The following is a 20,038-nucleotide window of genomic DNA, read 5'->3' as shown; positions in this document are numbered from 1 at the left end:
TTCCTCCATAAATAAAGTGTCATTGATCATGATTAGAAAATAAAAAAAATATGGGGAGAGGAGAGGAGAGGAGAGGAGAGGAGAGGAGAGGAGAGGAGAGGAGAGGAGAGGAGAGGAGAGGAGAGGAGAGGAGAGGAGAGGAGAGGAGAGGAGAGGAGAGGAGAGGAGAGGAGAGGAGAGGAGAGGAGAGGAGAGGAGAGGAGAGGAGAGGAGAGGAGAGGAGAGGAGAGGAGAGGAGAGGAGAGGAGAGGAGAGGAGAGGAGAGGAGAGGAGAGGAGAGGAGAGGAGAGAGAGAGAGAAACTGAGATGGGTAAGCAAGGAAATTAGGAGGCAGGAAATGTTTGATGAAGAAATAGATATTCAGGATGATTGAGTGCTATAAAGAAGATTGGGACGGTGAATGGACACAAAAAAGTTTAAATGAGATGAAGAAAAGGGAATCTGGGTAGAAACTACACATAAGAATCAATGGCTGCCAACTACTGATGAACCATGGCTTCTGCTTTAAAAAATGAATACTGGTTACATAGGAGAAATCCTTCCAGAGAGTTAGTATATTGTCATATCACTATCATTAGTTTGTTTAAAACACTGAGGCTTACTTCCCACTTAATGGAATAACATTAAAAAATTTAATCAATGATAACTACAAAAGTGCATGTCTTCTTTTTCTCTAATGAGAATTAAAATAAATTTGATAATCTAGTGTGCTTGATCCTCAATTATCTTTGTATTTCAAGTAACATTTTCCATGTCCATTTTTTTGTCATGCTCTAGAGTACAGTATCTGATTATTTGACTATTATTTTAGTGCCAAAGTATCAGAGGAACCCAATAATGCCTACAGGAACCATTGGGGTCATTGGTAGACCTATTATTCATACAAGGAATAAATAAATAAATAAATAAATAAATGTATATGTATATATAGGGAGAAGAAAAGGAGAAAGGAAGGAAGAAATAAAATAAAAAGGAAGAATTAGGTAGAGTTAGAATTGATGGTGATCATGCCATAACTGCTTCAAGAACTTCTCAACAGCTTTAGAACCATCATTTGCCTCTCTCTGAATTATTGTGAGTCTTATCTAATTTTCTATGCAACAAAATGAACCCCTTTACTCAGCCTCAAGGCTCCTCAAAAGAGATTTGTTGCTGATGCTCAGGTGCTACCCTTCCACTCCCCAACCCTGAACTCCATGAAACTTGAGAGTTTCCTTCCCTTTCTATTCCAATTCTTTAAATGATCTCTACTTTCTCAAATATCTTATAGAATTTTGTATAGACTCCTTCTTATACTTTTACATTACAGCTTGTTTTATAACTATGTGTTTAGTTTTGATGCTCCTTATTAGATACTATCTTCTTTGAAGGTTGGAGCAGGTCACCTAACTTACTTGTCTTCCCCCCTCTAGTGTATAACACACAAGCAGTACTTAATAAATGAACTGAATTATCCTGAATTATTTAACCTCTTTTTCATTGTTTCTGTTAACACTAACTTTCCATGCCTTGTCCTTACATCTTACTTTTCCTATTCTAGAGAGATTGAAGAGGCTTTCTTGGTATCTGTCATTCTGTATTGTCCATTAAACCTTTCTTAAGTGTTAGTGAGACAGTGATTTCCTTTGCCCCATTTTGTATTCTCTTATACGTGCCATTCAAGTATACCACCTTCTGCTACCTGACCTAGATTGAATTGGTTCAGATCTGTGATTTCATTGGTGTAAGAAATTTCTACTTTAGAGAAACTAATTCAGATAATCTCTATAGTCACTCTGCAATTTATAATCTTAGAGAGCAGCCTAGAAGAGATCATGATCAAGTAACTTGCCTATGATCATCCAGCTAGTATATGCCAAAGGTAAGATCTGAACCCAGACCCGGCTCTCATTTGGTAAGCCTTCCTCCTTCTTATAATAGCTAATATTTTCTACACACTTATAAAGGTTTGAACGAGATTGTAATGCCTAAATGGCCTCTCAGAATTAGCTTTGTTGACAGAAAACTCAATTAATTTTCTAAATTCATAGCATCCAGCCAGACCTGACACATATTGCTGTTTTTCAAGCTAATAAAGGCTTTTGCTAAAGGAATGTGCTGTCGCTACAGTACTGTTGTTTCAGAAAGGAATCTTTGCTGAGTTGTTAGAGACCTAATTGCACAAAGACCCAAAGGCTGCCTATTTCTCTTTAGTCAGAGTTGTCAGTTACATCTGTTTTATAATGCATTCTTTCTTTGAACAGCCAAAATAGTAGATGACCTCTCTAAAACAAGAGAAATAGAGAAAACAGCGAAAGGAAAAGGCAATTTATAATCCATTCTTAGTAATGAATGATACTGGAAAGTTAAGGTTTTCCCTTGAAATGTAATTTGGGTTAACTTTTTTTTCTGGATATAACATGGAATCATAGGACCAGAAATAATTTTATGTATGTAGTCCATATAAAAATGACATCCAAGTTACTCCAGTAAGACCCTGTTTTAAAGATCTGTAAATCTCCTAACCTTCCTTGATAAAATATTTCATTATTTAAAATTCATTTACATCTGAATACTAACAGTTGTTTACATCACTTCTGATATATATCAATGGAGGAGTGAGCCAAGCAGTATATTGTAGGTGGAAAGACTGGTGTGAATAAAAGCTAAAAATTCAGAGAGTATCCTCTATATTCAATGAATGGTCCTATTTAAATAGAGTAGAGGGTATATTTAAGAAGGGTGGGTGTGGAGAAGAAATAAGTCTGGAAGGTATGTGGATCATGACATGTTTTTCACCTCAAAATAAAGAATCTCAACTTTATTCAGTAGATGGTTGGGAATCATTAAAAGTTTTTGAGCAGTATCAACTCTGGAGAAGGGAATACTTAAGGATAGTGAGACATGATGAATGACTATGTAGAAGCATTGGCAGGACTATCATTCTTGCTAGATAGTTGAAGATTGCTTCTTCAGAATTTGGTTCAATGTTCAGGAAAAACTTCCTAATAATTAGAGGTGACCAAATGTAGAACAGACTGTCTTGGGAGTAAATGTATTTCCATCATTGCTAACCTTTTGGTGGATGCTAGATGATCATTTGTCAGTGATATTGTAAAAGGGATTATTTTTTCAACAAGGGGCTGATAAATAAGGCCCCTTCCATCTTTGTGATTCCATGGTAATTTAGGACGATAAATATGAACATGATGTGTAGGCAGATAAGAAGGTAGAGAGACTAGAGGCAATTATACTGTAATGTATAATAAGTCTATTGCAATAGAGTAGACATCCTTAACTTTTTTATGTCATGATTTCTTTTGGTATTCTGAAGAAGTCTATTGAACTCTCCAGATTTTTTGAACTGCATAAAATACATAGCACTACAAAATAAACCAATTATAATAAAATCTTTCATCTATCTATCATCTATCTATTTATCTATCTAACAAACTTATGGACCCTGGGTTAAAAACTTCTTCTCTGGGGCAAAAGCTAAAATCAAGATGAAAATAGCAAGGGACATAACAGTATAAACAACATCAGAAGGAAGTACAGATTTAATGCATTGGATAGGAAAGTTTGAATGAATGACCTCTTAAATCTGTTCTATCTCTGAAATTCTATCATAATCAACGTGATTAAATATGATATGAGAAAGAATGGAGGAGTCAAAAATAATTAAGAGATTAAGTGACTGGGAAAATAGTGGTGTCATTTAACAAAAATATGAAGTCAAAAGGAACCATTTTCCTTTTCTCATTTGGTGGGAAAAGATGATCAGTTGATCAAATAATAAATGAAAAAGTATTCATTAAGCATTATTATGTTCCAGGTACTATGCCAAGTACTATAGATACAAATAAAAAGCAAACACTTGGCCTGAAGAAGCTTATATTCTAATGGAGAAGACAGCATAAACATAAATATAGATATATATGTGTGTGTGTGTGTATATATATATATATATATATATATATATATATATATGATAAAAAAGAGTACATGGAAGAAAATCTCAGAAGGAAAAATACTAGCAGTTGCAGAGGTAGAGGGCCACCAGAAAAGATCTCCCACAGGAGAGGGTATTTGAATTAACTCTTTAGGAATTACAGGGATTCTGAGAATTTGAAATTAGGAGGAAATTAGAATTAAAATGGCTGAAAAGCCATAGGGACAGGAGATGGAGAATATAAACAGAGTATGAAGAATAGCAGGCAGAGCAGTGTAGGATCCCGTGTAATGTCCTTATTTCATTTAGATTTGATGTCCAGTCCTTTTGAGTCAAATGCTTTTTCTACTGTATGTTCAACAAGCATATATTAAATTCTTAGTATGTGACCAGATACTGTGCTAAGTGCTAGGGCTACAAAGAAAAATAGGCTTATATTCCACTAGGAAAAAAAAATCCTTATACAGTTAAAGAAAAATAATATGAAATGACAATTACTAAACTAGAGATTAGAACCAGTGACTATACACTATTCTTTTAAGGCATTTGTCTATAAAAAGGATTGAATTTTTTATGCTACATGCATGTATTTCATATTTATCTATTGCACATATCTCCCCAAATGGATTGTAAACTCTGAGAACTTCCTTCCTTCCCTCCCCCCTTTCTTTCTTTCTCGTTTTCTCTCTTTTTCTTTCCTTTCTCTTTCTTTCTTTTCTTTCTTTCTTTCTTTCTTCTCCTTCTGCCTCCCTCCTTCCCTTTCATCCTCTCCTTTCATCCTCTCCTCTCCTCTCCTCTTTCCTCTCCTCTCCTCTCCTCTCCTCTCCTCTCTCTCTCTCTCCTCTTCACCCCCTTCCTTTTTTTCTTTTCCTCAAGCACCTAGTAGAATAGTGGCACATAACAAATGCTTGTTGATGTTTGATTAAGTGATTGAAATGTGTACTTTTCATGAACAGAATATAGATAGGTTGCTAGTGTAAAGTTTTGTTAGGATTCAGTATTCAAAATAAGGGCTAAAAGTCAGGATAGGAAAACTGAGGGCTTATACAGGGCTCGACCAGAAGACAAAGGACAAGGAACAGTTTGGAGGCCAGGCAAAGTCCTGGCAAGGTTGAACAGACTGTCAGATTTCAGCTTTGAAGAAAAAGGTGGGAAAGTGGCCAAATATTCTCAGTTTCTACATGTTTTTCATGGACAATTAAAATGTGTATAACAGATGCAAGAGTTATTAAAGAATGCTTAATATAATATTTTCATGTCTGTTAATAAAATTTATTTGAATGAAAAATCAGATAACTTGTGTATTATAATCTTTCCTAACACTTTCCAGATCAAAAAAATAAAACTATGGAGAGAAATGGATTTTTTTTTTGGATTGTCAGTTTAAGAAGTACAAAAGCACTTTATCTCTGGTACTTAGCACAGTTCCTGACCTATAGTGAACATTTAATAAATATTTTTTTGAATAATTCCTGGGCTAGAAATTTCAAATCTTTTAAAGTCATTTTTTTTGAGCTGGGAAAAACAAAACAAAATCATTTCCATTTTAACTCCAAATGTCTACAAATATATTCCTTAGCCAATTTACTTCCCAGGCAGTAGTGATTGCTGAATGAATTTTGTATATTCATTGTATTTCTTAACTAAGTGACTAGATCACTGATATCATCTGATTGTATTAATCACAAAAGTCACAATTCGCATTCGTATTTTCATATCAAGAAACAGAAGAGTGTGTCTCTAGTGCACTGGAAATGTTAGAATTAGAACAGACACATGTTGATTTACCCAATTGAATCCGTGATGAAATAAAACTTGCAAATGACTTCAACCAAATAGATGTGACAATTGCAGTATTTTATATATCCTTTTTAGAGAGGGTATGTGGCTTCTAAGACCATTTTTGGGGGGTTGGAATAGGCAAGTGATAGTTACCATCGTATTGGGAATCTGAAATTAAACACAATGAAACAATTGAAGAAACTATAATAAATAATGCTACATTTACTGCAAAACCTTTCCCCAGTTTATGTTGACTATATGAATATATTCCCCACAGCTGGGTTGTGAATTGCTACCATCATGGTCTTTTCACCTGGGCATATGAATGGAGTTCAGTATTTAGAACTCAGGAAAGTTCATGGAAACTTAGATTTGATATTAATACCATAATCCAGCTGCACTGTGGGTTGAATACACTTTAGTGGAGTAGTCTGAGAACCTAATCACCTTTTCAATTTATTTCTATTGCAAAAAAGTTAGGAGTTCCAAAATAACTTTCTACATTATTTTAAGTGATTTTCCTTATTTCTAAATTGGAGAAAATAATTTCTTAAACTATCTACCTCATAGCATTGTTGGAAGAAAAACACTAATATAGCTCTGATTTATAAATATGCCTTTTGGTAACTTAGAATTGCTTGTTTATTAAAAAAATAAAAATTAAAGATATTAAGAAAGCTGAAACTAAAGTGTTTTTACTTTGAAAAAAGTATATAAAGTATTCAGTATATACATTTGTCAAAACCTTATTAATTCTTTAAAGAAAAAGCCCTTTCATATGTAGAAATAATAATTACTTAATGATTACAGTACTTTTTTCTTTCATAAAGTCACTTCCAAAAGTATTCATTTGCCAAAAGAGAAACATTTTTCTATGTTATGAAATAATATATGAAATTATTCACATGGTTCCATTGATACAGATGCATTTAAGATATAAAGTTCAGAGGAAATGATGAGGGAGAGGAGAAATGAGAATGAAAAGACATGAAAAATAGCAACCCTTTGAAAGAGGCCTGAAGGACAAAACAAGGACATGAGATGAGTAAATTACACATCCGTATCTTAATAAGTTAACCAAAAATCAAAGAACTACGTCATCTTTGATGGGTTATTTTATTAAGTGGTGATAGGTAATTGATATCAAATGCATTTAAAGAGAAAATAACTGCTTATGGCCTTTTTTTGTGTTAAAGCAAGGTTTTGGCAGGCCAGAATTCTTAGACCAACAGAAATTAATTTGGAATTTATGCTCAAGGAAGTAAGAGCAGAAGAAATTTTGAGAAAAGGCCTGAATTGTTTGCCTTGTTTTGTCCAACTTTGTTTCCAACACTGCTACACAATAAAGCTCATAAACTTCAATGCTTTTTGTTTCCCACTCTGAAGACATAAGACCCAAACTCTTCACTTGTTATTAGCCAATGCTCTCAATACAACATCTGTATAACCTCTCCCCACAAACACATAGCTTGATAATATTTTTGGATCCTATATTCTCCATTCCCTGTTATCAGGAAACTAAACCCCTACAACATTTTAAATCTGAAAGTTAAGAAATAAAGTTGCACAAGAGAGCAGGAAGTCTTTTATAACTCTACATCCAAGGGGTTTATCTATTGTGCTGAAATAGCAAAGGAAGGGCAGACACTGAAGAAACTAATACAGTAGGGAAGAAATAATAGCAGCATTCCCAATTTCCTAGCTACTTTGAGGGTAATACAATGGGAATGTGGCACGAGGAAAATTCCTACTGTTAGGAGAACCATGGCTGGGCAAGGGGAAGGGGGTACAAGGCAAAGCTGGAGAGATGCTCACTTACCATCACTGTCGCTGCTGCAGCAGCTGCCTGAGCGGCGACGGCAGCCTGGTTGGCTTGGTGCTGAGCAGCTTTGATTTTGGCCTGCAAGTGTGCAGGAGGGTGGAAATATTTGCATTTCTCCCTCATGCAACGACCTTTTATGTAATCCATACAAACGGTTACAGTGTTGTCATTTGTATCAATCATTGTGCTGTCTGAAGGATGAGCAAAGCGGCAATCAGTCTCTCCTCGGGCACAGTTTCCTCTCTGAAACTCTCTGCACACCTGAAAACACGTGGCAGAGAAGAGAAATTGAAGATGATGGACTGAACAGCAACATGTTCTTAAAAGAAGGAGGTATGTTTTTTCCTTCCGTTAAAGGCTGATCCTTTCATTTCATTTATAAGAAAGCCTTATTTAATTAGAACTCAACTAACCAATCAATCCTCAATTAAACAGTATTTTGTTATTCTCTGCTTTTAGTATGAAGAGACAATAACAAGAATATGAACTGAGATCAGGGTCCTGGTAAAGAATTCCCCTACAACCAGGGATGATCATTTCTTTATTCTGCAGGGTTCCTGCAAGCTAACATATAATAAAAAGGAAGAGAAGAGTCATTCCCACTATATTGTAATAATTGATGTCTACGATTATGAATCTAATGAACTATAAGATCCTCAATCATCAGAGACAGATTCAGTTATAGATTTAGTTATGCTCACTATAGTGTACTTGGTGAGACATGAAAGTGTCTTAATATGTTTTAGAAATATTTCCAACAGGAAGCACTTAAATAAAAAGGGCTTTTCCCTTAACTCTCATCTCAAAATTGCAAATAATCAGGACATGTCATCTCCGCAGCATTCTGGTTCATCACAGTTTTACTATAGAAAGCAAAATTTATTTAAAATTTAAGAAAAGAAATTTCAGTAATTTGTGAGTTCTAATGTCACTAATTAGTCAGAAAAAACTAATAAAAATTTAGATTATCTTTAGATTTCACTTCTAAAGGTTAAATACTATTTTGTTAAAGTAGCGTTTTGGGCTTTCATCACATTTGTTGGTATATGAGCTTAATTTTTGGTGTGAAATGCAAGCTTCCTAAAAATAAAACATGTTTTTGAAATTCAGTTTTATGTGCAATGAACTAACTGGTTTGAAGAGTAAATTGAACATATTATAAAAGTATTCTAGCTAGGAACATTAACTAATATTCTATCTTTGCTTTGTAACATGTTAAAAAGAATATTTTGAATTTCTCCTAAATTACACGTAAAGAATTTTTCATAGATGGACAGAACCTACTCTTTAATCATCTCATGTACCAATCAGATGTTTCTACTGAAATGTCAGGGATGAATGTATTCTAGGCTTTGTTCTTTACTTGAAGTGAACTAAAACCTACCTTGCCAAAAGCCATTTTAATTATATTATGTTATTGTCTATTAGCAATTTATGGAAGGTCTGTATAGCCTCATCTCCTGGGTTTGACTCAGCAGTTTTAAATTATTGCCCATTATTGTACAGAGCTCATCATCAATTCTCTAGTAAGGCCAGTAGGTGGAGCCCAAAACATTCTGTAGTTTTTTTGAAAGCCAAATGATTATTTTTCATTGTATATTAGGATTACGCATCCTTTTTGATGAGGGACTTAATTTTTTTTTATTAGTCCCTCACAACTTTACTTTGTAAACTTTTTTCAAAGGTAATTCAGACTGTTCCATATTTTATTCTGCTTAGAAGATCTAGCATGATATTTCTGCTTGATAAATATTCAAAATTGGATTAATTAACATTCAGGGTGGGAGATGGTTATGTCAGGACATTTTCAAGCCCTTTGTTTTGTGTGTGAAAAAATTTTATGATATACATTGGGCATTTATGTGTATGAATAAAGTAAGCATATGCTTTGTTCTTAATAATAGGAATGAAAAACTGTTCCAATAAAACTGTTTGGAAACTGTTTATTTAAATAGTGGCAGCCTGAAAGTCTAGATTCTATCAACATTTCATTGCCATTAGAGTTTAATAGGCAAATACTCAAATGTGTATTTAACTCAAACAAATATAAGTTGAAAATATATTCTCACAATTTAAGATAAGGGACAGCATAATTTCAAAGCACCTTCACACAATAGCTTATAGAAACTAAAACTGGAAGTAGATTGAAGTGAATTCCTCAGTAAATGTACTATAATATTTACAGTTTATGCTCATGACCAATTCTACAATAAATAATATTAAATACAAAATAAATCATTGAATTCTATATAGCTCAGATTTAAGTGGAAACTCAATAAAGTGTTTGTTAGGGTTTCCTTGAGTTAGAACTACAGAATTATGCATTATAACTGCTTAAATTATTTTAAATTATATTAACAATAACCTTGCATATTTGTTTTTAAAAATCTACTAGTCTATTTTATTAAATTCCCAAATTTTTACCTATTTACTAATTACAATGTTGCTATGTGTCCAATGACAGGGAACATATGTAAATTGAACAAAGGATTGTAGGTCTTGTTTTCATTATTATTAAAATTCGAACTCATTCACAATTTAACTCCTTTTGAGACTTATGACAATTAACCAGTCTGACTTTTTTGGGGGGAAGGGGACAGAGAATAGATGGCTACTTTACTAGAAGACTTAATATACTTTATGCACTTACTAGCCTAGAAATGTACTTCTAATCATAAACATTAAGCAAAGTACCTCAAGTTTATCTGTCCTGAGGAGTTTCTGAGTAGCAGCTGAGCCAGGGACTGTAACAGGTGGACTTCCAGGAACAATAACAGGTGTGGTGGGTAGAATTTCAGTAGGGACTAGCCCAACTCCAGGGGTTACAGGTGTTAAGTAAGGAGCAAAACTAATTGCTGCATTTGTTCCTAGTGCTGGACCTACAGGAAACGTAGGCTGTGAAACGAAGAAAACATATAAGAAAAGAAATAGATACTTTTTTGTACAATTAAAAACATATATTTCTTTTGAAAAAAAGTTAGCAAACTGACAACCAAATACAATTTTATAAATCCAGTGGGTGGATATTTTCACGTGTCTCGTTTTATATAGGATTTAACAATAGTTTTAAAGGGCGAGGGGATTGTTTGGTGAAGAATAAATCCACGGTAGCACCTGTACCAGGTTCCTCCTGGAAAAAAACAACGTCCTTCAAAATAACTTTAATGTATTTAAAAAAAAAACCTGAAAATAATCTGAGAATGCAGCAATAGGGAGAAAGTGGAGTTATTACTCATGCAAAGGAAGAAGAAAAAGATGTTTCACTGTAATTTCTCATCATTTCAAACTGTGGAATGTTGTTACTTATAAGATACTTAAGTCTATTACATGCCTGCATAAAATCATAACACCACAGAGTTAGATTTAGAAATAATCTAGTCTTACCCTCATCTTAAGGATGAGACAAGTGAGTCATCGATTCCAAAGCATGATTCCTATTTATGGATCCCCAACAAATGTTCAATGATTTCTGTCCTTTGCCTTATAACATCTCCTCCCCACACTATCCCTAACCCAACAACATTCTATTTTTTTTCAATCACAAAAGAGGATTAACAAGAAAACCTTGATTTTCCTATAACATGCCCTCAAGTTTGCTCACCAGCTTACTTACTTCCTGGGTTAATGTTCTGTCCAGAATTGAACACAAAACTCACTCTCCAGACTTTGGAACCCACCTCAAAAAAAACCTCTTTTTTTTTTTTTTTTTGGTTTCAAGCTGCACTCAAGTACCACTTTCTACAAAAAAGCCTCACCTGAGCCCATCCCCCTTGTTGCCCTTCATCCCTATTTTGAATTTACTTACACACACACACACACACACACACACACACACACACACACACGACTCTTAATAAATGTCTGTTGTTTGATTGTGTTTTTCGATCCAATTCAGCTTTTTCTGGATATGGACACTTTCTTTGCATAGCAGGTGAGGAGGGACGATATCTGCCATAGAAGCTTTGTTTATCCTCTCTGAACTGAATAATCACCATAGTGTAGGTTATCCATTAAACAGCCCTTAGTACTATTTTGTTGCATGCTGGTTGAGCAGCAATGCTCTAAAGAGGGTGGTGATTATTGTTGTTGTTGTTATTAAAGAATATCAAGAGGGATGAATTTTTTAAAGTGCCAACTAAATATTTATAAAATGGAATATGAATCTCCTATCCTTAGGAGAAATGATATGCAGTTCACAGGAAAACAAATTTTAAGCCTGACTATTAAAACATTCAATATCCCAAAGATTTTCTTAATAAATGTTTCAGTTTATCATTTCAATTGAATTCAACGTATTTATTTAGTTCCTGCTCTATAGAAGGTATTGTACTAGGGATGAAGGCCAAGAAACTTGCCCTTCAGGAGATTAAATCCTAAAGAGAGATAAATCCTGTACCTACTGAGTATATATAAAAGAATATACAAAAAACAAAAATTAATTGCAAGAGGAAGAGAATGTTAATATATGTGATTGAAGAACACTGATCAGGAGAACCTTTATTTAGTAGAGGACTCCCTGAGTCCTGCTCTGTTGGAAGTTTAGGGATGTATGAAAGATGAGTTACAATGGTTCTTTTTATATGATTGATAAAAATGTTTTTAAAAAATGAATTCTTAATTTTTTTCCCATTACATGTAAAAATTTTTTTTTTGATTTTTAAAAATCTTTTTTTTCTTTTTAAAGAATACAAAATTACCTGGGCAAATATATTTCAAATGGCTATAACAAAAGACAACAGATTCTTGCTAATAGAATTTTTTTTCCCCTCTTATGAGAAACTGAATAAGTCTTTACTGAAGTAACTAGGTGCTGGCTGAGCTAATTGTAACACACTTGTTAGCATTGCTGCCTCAGCATTCTTTCAAGAATCTCCCAAATCTTTAAAATTCAGACACAAGATTTACTTGAAGAAATTCCTACATAGTTTCTCAGGAAATAAATAGTGGCTAGCTCTACTTTCATTTCTATTTTTCTCTTCAAAATTTAGTGCATTTGTGTATACATGTTTCTCATCTATGCATTTTCATTGCCTTTTATAACTCTCATAACTATAATTTAGTTCCATTTTTTAAAATCTCAGTCACTTTGAATAAATGTGGACTGCAAAGTGGTGGGATTTTTGTGAAAATGTAATTGTAAAAGGCCTTAACCTTCTGGGCATGATATATGAAAATGCTTATAAATTATTACTTATTCTAAATGTATCAAACCTGATGAACAACAGTTGTTTTTGTTGTTATTGTTTTTAGTAATCTACAGCAAGATTTTGGCTTTCATTTATTATTTTCTTATTTTTAAGAAAGAATATTCCCAATTTCAGGTTTGTTGAGGGACATGAACCAATAGAAGCCCAAAAAACCAAATGCTTGAATGTTTGTGGACAGAACCATTTCAAATCTCTTAGTTATATTTTCAAAATTATAAATACTTTCAATTAAATTTCATGAAACAATTTGTCAAAAGGAATTAATGGGCTAAAATCTATTTCATCATTCGTTTTATTGCTTAAAAATCAGCATGAGAAATGATGGAATTTGAGAGGACTGGACTCTGAGTCAGGAGTCCTACTTCTTAGATGTCCTGATTGTGTAACCCTAGACAAATCCCGGTTATCTCTCTAACATTATAAACTGCAGGAGATTGCAGTCTGTATTGATAGAGGAAACTGATCACTGGGAGCTCCCTATATCATGAAATAACAGGTAGAATAAAAAAAATATCAAAAGAAAAGATCAAGTTATAACAAAATTAACTTTCTATTTAGCAAGAGTTGACTTTGATGTAGCTTTGTAAGGTTTGGAAAAAAACTTTAAATTAAGTTATATGACTTATTCAGAGATATATTGCCACTAAATGTTTGAAAATGAATTTGAACCCAGATCTTCCTGACTCTCTATGTAGGGATCTAACTACAATACAAAGGATCTTTTATACTACATAATTCATCTCTATTTTAAACATTACTCAATGTCAATAATTAGGAGATAAAAAATTAGAACTCTGGCTCTATCTTGCATAATATTAATATACATACAGAATTTTAATAGACATAATATAATGTTAACTTCTCTAAGAAAAGCCTTAAACTTGAATTGTTCCTTTATATCAAATAACTTATATTCTCTATATTTTCTAATTTGTACCTTCTATATTAATATCTTATAAAATATTTTCTTCTATATAATATCTAAATAAATTATTTAATTATTCGATTAATTATTCGATTATTAATAAATAATTCACCTCTCAATTACTTATGTGACTTTAATGAAATGGCCCACTATAGAAAATTATCTGTGAAGTTGCCTTGTCTATATCTCATATTTTATTAAGAATATGTCTGGTGGTTGTATGTAGATTTTATCACAAAGTGTCTACAGAGATATGAAAGTAGGCATATAAGTTGCTGGCTGTTATCTTAAATAAAAAGGGTTATAGGATCTAACTCTTTTGAGGGAATTCTAAAGTCATTTATTCCAAACCTCATGTTTTTTCTTAAAATAAAAGTGCCAATCATGTCTGCCACTCTTTTGGAATCTTTCCCTTAACATGGTTTGAGAAATAATTCATGAAGTTTGTTTGTTTATTTTTGTTTTTGTTTTTGTTTTTTCTTTTTTGCTGAGGCAATTGGGGTTAAGTGACTTGCCCCATATAGCTAGGAAGTGTTAAATGTCTAAGGCCAGATCAAGGAGATTTAAAAAACTGTTACTTTCAGCACATTTCTCCCCAAAAAGTATTTGATTAGGTCCTCATATAATCTTAAGTGCTGTTGTCACTTCTTTAATACATTAAGTATTAGCAATTTTAGGTAATGAGATATACCACACATCAACAGTTTCATTTACTTCTCAATTGCTTTTGTGATACAATACTTCTTTTTATAATTCTTTTCCAAAGTGTTTACCAGGTGAAATTGTTCCCTAAACCAATATTACTATTGACTGACATTTTTCTCTACTAGGCAAGGAAATTATTTGTTTTTTGGGCTCTACTGGCCTCCTTGATATGGGGATTATTTTAAGCCAAATCTCTGTAGAAAATAATAGTAGTCAATGACTTTATTTCTCTTCCCCTCTCATTTTTTGCTGATGTTTACTCTATTGTTTAATTACAACAAACCTTGCCTTCTCACCCCACCCCCCATTTTTTTAGCCTATTTGTCTGGAAGACCACTGTTTAGGAAATTTATTCTAGATTAGACACAACAAAGTTATCTCACTAATCCCTATTATACCTCACTCTAATGACTCTGAAACTGGTAATTTCACTGGTATGGTTATTCATTCTACAATACTTTTACACTTTTTCATTCTTTGCAATTCTTGCTCATATTTTCCCATTAATTTCTAAAAGACAACATACCTAATACAATTGATACTTCTTCTGTTTCTCTCTCTTCACTTTTTAAGTGTGCCAGTGCCCCACTTAATATGCTCAGATGTTGTCTTTCATTCTCAATCCTTGTTTTTTTTTTTAGTAATTCATAATTTCAGTAATGTTTTCAAGTATTTCCTTTCACCAGAGTTGCCAGAATAGCATGCAACAATTTTTTTTAGGCCAAACCTAAATTCTTATTACATTGCTCTTTGGGTTAGTTATACTTTATATACACTGAGGTTATATTGTATTATGTCAAACACATATAAAACATTACTGGGAAATGTTGTTATTAACTTGATGGGCTTTTATAATAGTGGGTAGGTTGTAATATTGAAATACAAAATTCATCTCTCATCCCATTTAATTCTAGATTGAGCTAATTATTATTCTGCAATGTTTTTCAAGAAATACATATTGACAACCCAATTTAACGGGGTCTATGTCATAATCGGGGCAATATTCACTTTCTTTTTCCAAACCACATAATAAGGTCTATTTCTTTTCTATGGATTTCATTGAATTAGTTTTTAGAAATCTATATGTTTTTCTCTTTCTGTTTAGTTTAATCTAGTTTAAGGATAAACATTTAAGAAGTTGTTGACAATATGAATGATGATCATTATTAACATATATCTTTTCAAGACCGTTCATTAGGTAAAATGCAGATATGACCTCTTTATAGGATGTATTTATTTTATTCTTATTCTGGACAGTCTTTCATGAATGTGCTCTTTCTTACTGAGACATTGAGATATTAAAACAAACAAACAAAAAATTACATCAAAATAAATACATTCCCTGAAAATACTTGAGCAAAACTACTTGATATTGTAATCAATTATAATTGATATTCCTATTATTTTTGACGTTAGTCATTAGTTAACTTTTATTTTTTATTTTGCTAGTATGCTAACAAAATTATTCCTTACCTCTAACCAGAGAGTTGTTGGTTTTGTTTGGTTTTGTCACTACTGACTGCATTTACATTCTTTTAGATTTTTCTCCCTGCGGCATTACTTTTGTATGCTTTGTCATGTTTCTATGAATTCTTCATGTTTGTTGTTCCTTATGGCCTGGTAATATTCCATAACATTTGCATACCATGGTTTGCTGTCAACCCATAATTATATAACTATCTATTTCATAATCAGGAATGTAAGAACTACAACATTTGAACCTCATATCTTAATTCCCAACATGCTTGACAAGAAAGTAAAAATAGTACTTAGGGAGACAAAATTGTGAAAAATAGCTGGATCAGACTGAGGAAATATTTGCTGTAGGCAATATAATCTTTATAACACTAAAAGTTTGCTTTAAAAAATATCTCAAGAAGGAAAAGAATACATTGAAATGGAAAATAAAAACAAGGGCAATATAAATATCCTTAAAAGATGACTAAAACATAAATGATTTCATATGCCCACTTACTTATCTATATGAAATATGAGACTTGTCTACATGAAAATTCAGAGTATTCTTGAGAAAATCAGTCAGTCAATTAGTATTTCTTAAGGGCCTACTATGTTCCAGGTGCTGTACTAAAGACTAGGGATACCAAAAAAAAAAAAAAAAAAAAAAAGCACTCTAAAGGAGAGCAGTAGGAGTGACAACATGTACAAACATGATATATACAGGACAAACTGCTAATAATTAACAGAAGAAGGAACTGACATTAAGAGGAATCAGGAAATTTTTCTTATAGAAGGTAGGATTTTAACTGAGACTCAACTTGCTACTCTGGGAAACTGGGAAGTGGAGATGAGGAAGGAGAGATTCCAGGCATGGGAAAGAGGAAGTAAAAACATTCAGGAGATAAAATGGCTTATGAGAAGAGAAGAAAGAAAAGTATTGTCACTGGTTTTCAGAGTATCTGATGGGTGAGGATGGGTAAGACAGTAAGGTGTAAGAAAATTAGAACTGTAAAAAGAAATTATGGATATATCATACAGGATCTTTGAAGATAACAGGGAGATGTTGGACTTTTTTTGGAGGGGGTGGTGACATGGCCAGCCTTCTGCTTCAGGAAGATTAGTTTGATAGCTAGGTGGAGGATGGTCTAGATGGGGAGAGACCTGAATCTGGACGACCAATTAGCAGGCTATTTCAAATCCCAGGGATAGGGAATGAAGGCCTGTACTAGAGTGATGATAATGTCAGAGTAGACATAAGAAGAGTCAAGAAGGTAGAATCAATAGGACTTGGCAATTGATTGTGTATGGGGATTGAGAGGGAGAGTAAGGTGTAAGAATGACATCTTTTTTATAAGCTCAAGATGATCAAGAAGATGGTGGGTAATTTGAGACTTTGAGAGTAATTGGGAAGTTAGGAAGAAGAGACGATTTTGGGAGAAAGATAATGGGTTTAATCTGAAAATATGAAAAAGGGAATGGATACAGTTTTGCAAATCATTTTCTAGAGCAGTAGGATCAAACTCAAATGGAAGTAGAAGTCATTGAACTATACATAAGGATTCCTGCAGGTCCATATATTGTCTTAGTTTTAAATAGTAATATTATCTATGTTTTATTATATTTTTATTTCAATTATATTTTAATGTGCTTTGGACTGTACTCAGGAGTGTTGTGAGTCAGGAGTCTGATACCTCTGCTCTGGAGAAGAACACATTTTTACACTCATAGAACACACCTAAAATTACAAATAATACAAGATACTACTGTATTTATTATTGAGTAAATAAACCACTGAATATGAAGGCACAAATCATTTGAAATGGCATTACAAAATATTACCTTAATATTTATCCTCTAACAAGAAGTCTCTCATCTAGGTTAAGATCATATATATCTTTTACAGAGATAACAGTTCATTGACTATCTATCTGTTTACTAATGACAAGTCTATTTGAAAACTATATACTAAAACCTAAATGAAGAGTTCAAGTAATTTAATCAAAATACTGAAGTGAGTAGTAAAGCAATAAAATATATAACTATCCAAGGTGCATACCTACTTTAGTGAATGTCTTGCCTAGGGTCCAAATGGAAAACAGATTGCTTCATATGATTCCATTTGTAGGCAATATTATATCAATTTAGGATGTCAAATCCTAGGACATTATTGTGCCTCCCTAAGGAGTTTCATGTTTATCAAAAGGGAACCTAATGATCCTTACAGGAAAAACCAAATAAATGAAAAATTATTATCTAGATTATAATCATAAAATTTCAGAGTTGGAAGGCACTTAAAAGACTGGCTTCTGAAACTGAAGGACTTTAAAGGCTGATTTATTTTCTCCTTTATTCATCATTAGAAAATTGACAACGCTTGAAAGAGACCTCAGCACTGACCTTCCCCAATTTATACTTTTTAAATGTACATGTTATAACCTCCTAAGCAGAAATGTAAATTTTTAAGTAAGTGCTTAAGTATTGTTTTCTTATTAAATATAGAATTTAATTGTATAGAAAATAAATAATATATGCTTATTAAATATGGAATTTGATTGGACAGAAAATAAATAGCATGTACTAAATAAATATTGTTGAATTAAATTTCATGGAATACCAGAATTAGAGCAATCATTATAGTACTTCTCAGGAATGTCAGACTTTGATATTCTTCCTTGATGTATTCCTTTCATTCAATTATTTATAAAGGAATCGTCTTCATTTGATGACATGTAAAGAAACACTTCTTGTAAACCATGAAGCAAGCCTTCCTTTTAATACTGTTCAGAACCCTTCTAGATATGAGACTTACATTCTTTATGAATGCTTGAGGTTGCTTTAGTGACATCATTCACAAAAACCTAGGATTATTTCTTAGAATCACTGACAGCAGAAATTGCCCAGCTGTTATTTGTAGGCAACCATTTTCAGTCAAAAGAAATGACCTATGTTATGAACATGGAGTTATTGACATATCAGAAAGCTCTGGAGATCTGTACTACGTACTCCCACATCCTACTCTTGATACAGAGATGTGTTATCCTTCTTTTTTACCTTTAGCTCACAAGGAAACCATGAGAAGGGTATGCAAGAAAGAGGGAGATCAAACACTATTTTTCCTCCCAATGGTAGATTGGAGCCTGCTCACAAAATTCAATTTTTAAGTTTTTCAGGGTAAAACTTTTATATCTAGGAAATAGTCAAATGGGGACAAATCAAGACTTGATTTACTGTTTTGTCTAGATCGTAATAAGTGATGGAGAAAATGTAAATAATGCAGTTTAAACTTAAAAGTACAATCCATGTTCTTTTTTTTCCTGAAGAGTTAATTGTTAAACATCTACCAGTACATCCTTGCTCTTACCTTAGGGAAAGGGTGAAAAAGATAGCAGTAAGAATGAAAAAAAAGAGTCTTTTTTGAGTTGTAAGAAGGTTAGGCCAAAACTATAATTATGTTATTACTGTGGTCTTAACTAGAAATTTGTTTAAAAAAGAAAAGAAATAGCTAAGAACATTCTGATTTAACATGAGAAGACTACTTATAAGGAAAAAAAATGAATCAAATGTTTAACCAATGACCTAAAAGTATCTGCTGGAGACACACTATATATTACTATAATTAATATACTTTAAATATTTTGATTTTCCAAAGTCATTACTACTAAATAATAGTATAGTTGTCCTTTCCACATTACAGAGGTTAGGAGTGTGGAAGCCCCATGATCTGAAAATCTATATTAAAATGTTTAGATCTCCCTTCAAACTAGGGAAGAACTCTGATTTCTTTTTCTTTTATGAAGTATTTACAGTATCTTATTGTAAAATCTGGATTAAGTATTTGGTCATAGATTGTGTGACTACTGGCCTTTGTATGTCCTCTATAGCTTCCACAAAACTCCTCCCAAATTTCCATTTAATTTCTTATGCTGATCCGAGATATAGCAAAACTTCAATGGGAAAAATCACAATGTGAAAAGGAATTGTAGTCAGAAATACAGTCTAATGTCAAAACCCACTTTGTTGTAATAAGTCATATCTACTTAAATATTTTCAGCTTTTCTGTTCAGAGTTCCTAGATTAATTTGTTTGTAAAATAGAGGTATTTTGAAAAATTAATTTAAAAGTTTTTAATTGAACTAGGGGAGGGGATTGCCTTATGCCTATAGTCCCTGCTACTGGAGAGATGGAGAGAGGCCAGTGAATTACTTAAG

At 32.8% G+C, this 20,038-nt stretch overlaps 1 protein-coding gene across 13 annotated transcripts in view; it reads right to left on the bottom strand.

The window, feature by feature from the left end:
- MBNL2 (muscleblind like splicing regulator 2) overlaps nt 1-20,038 on the bottom strand; it is a 179,326-nt gene that overhangs the window by 38,086 nt on the left and 121,202 nt on the right. For all 13 annotated transcript variants that reach the window (XM_023500527.2, XM_031958568.1, XM_023500524.2 and 10 more), the window contains exons 4-5: nt 10,230-10,430; nt 7,533-7,796 (exon numbers count right to left, since the gene is read on the bottom strand). In XM_023500527.2, the coding sequence (XP_023356295.1) occupies nt 7,533-7,796; nt 10,230-10,430 (465 nt within the window). The remainder of the gene's footprint in view (nt 1-7,532; nt 7,797-10,229; nt 10,431-20,038) is intronic.

This window comes from Sarcophilus harrisii, chromosome 3, assembly GCF_902635505.1.
Source record: "Sarcophilus harrisii chromosome 3, mSarHar1.11, whole genome shotgun sequence".
Taxonomy (NCBI): domain Eukaryota; kingdom Metazoa; phylum Chordata; class Mammalia; order Dasyuromorphia; family Dasyuridae; genus Sarcophilus; species Sarcophilus harrisii.
This window is presented reverse-complemented; position numbering and strand designations above follow the sequence as displayed.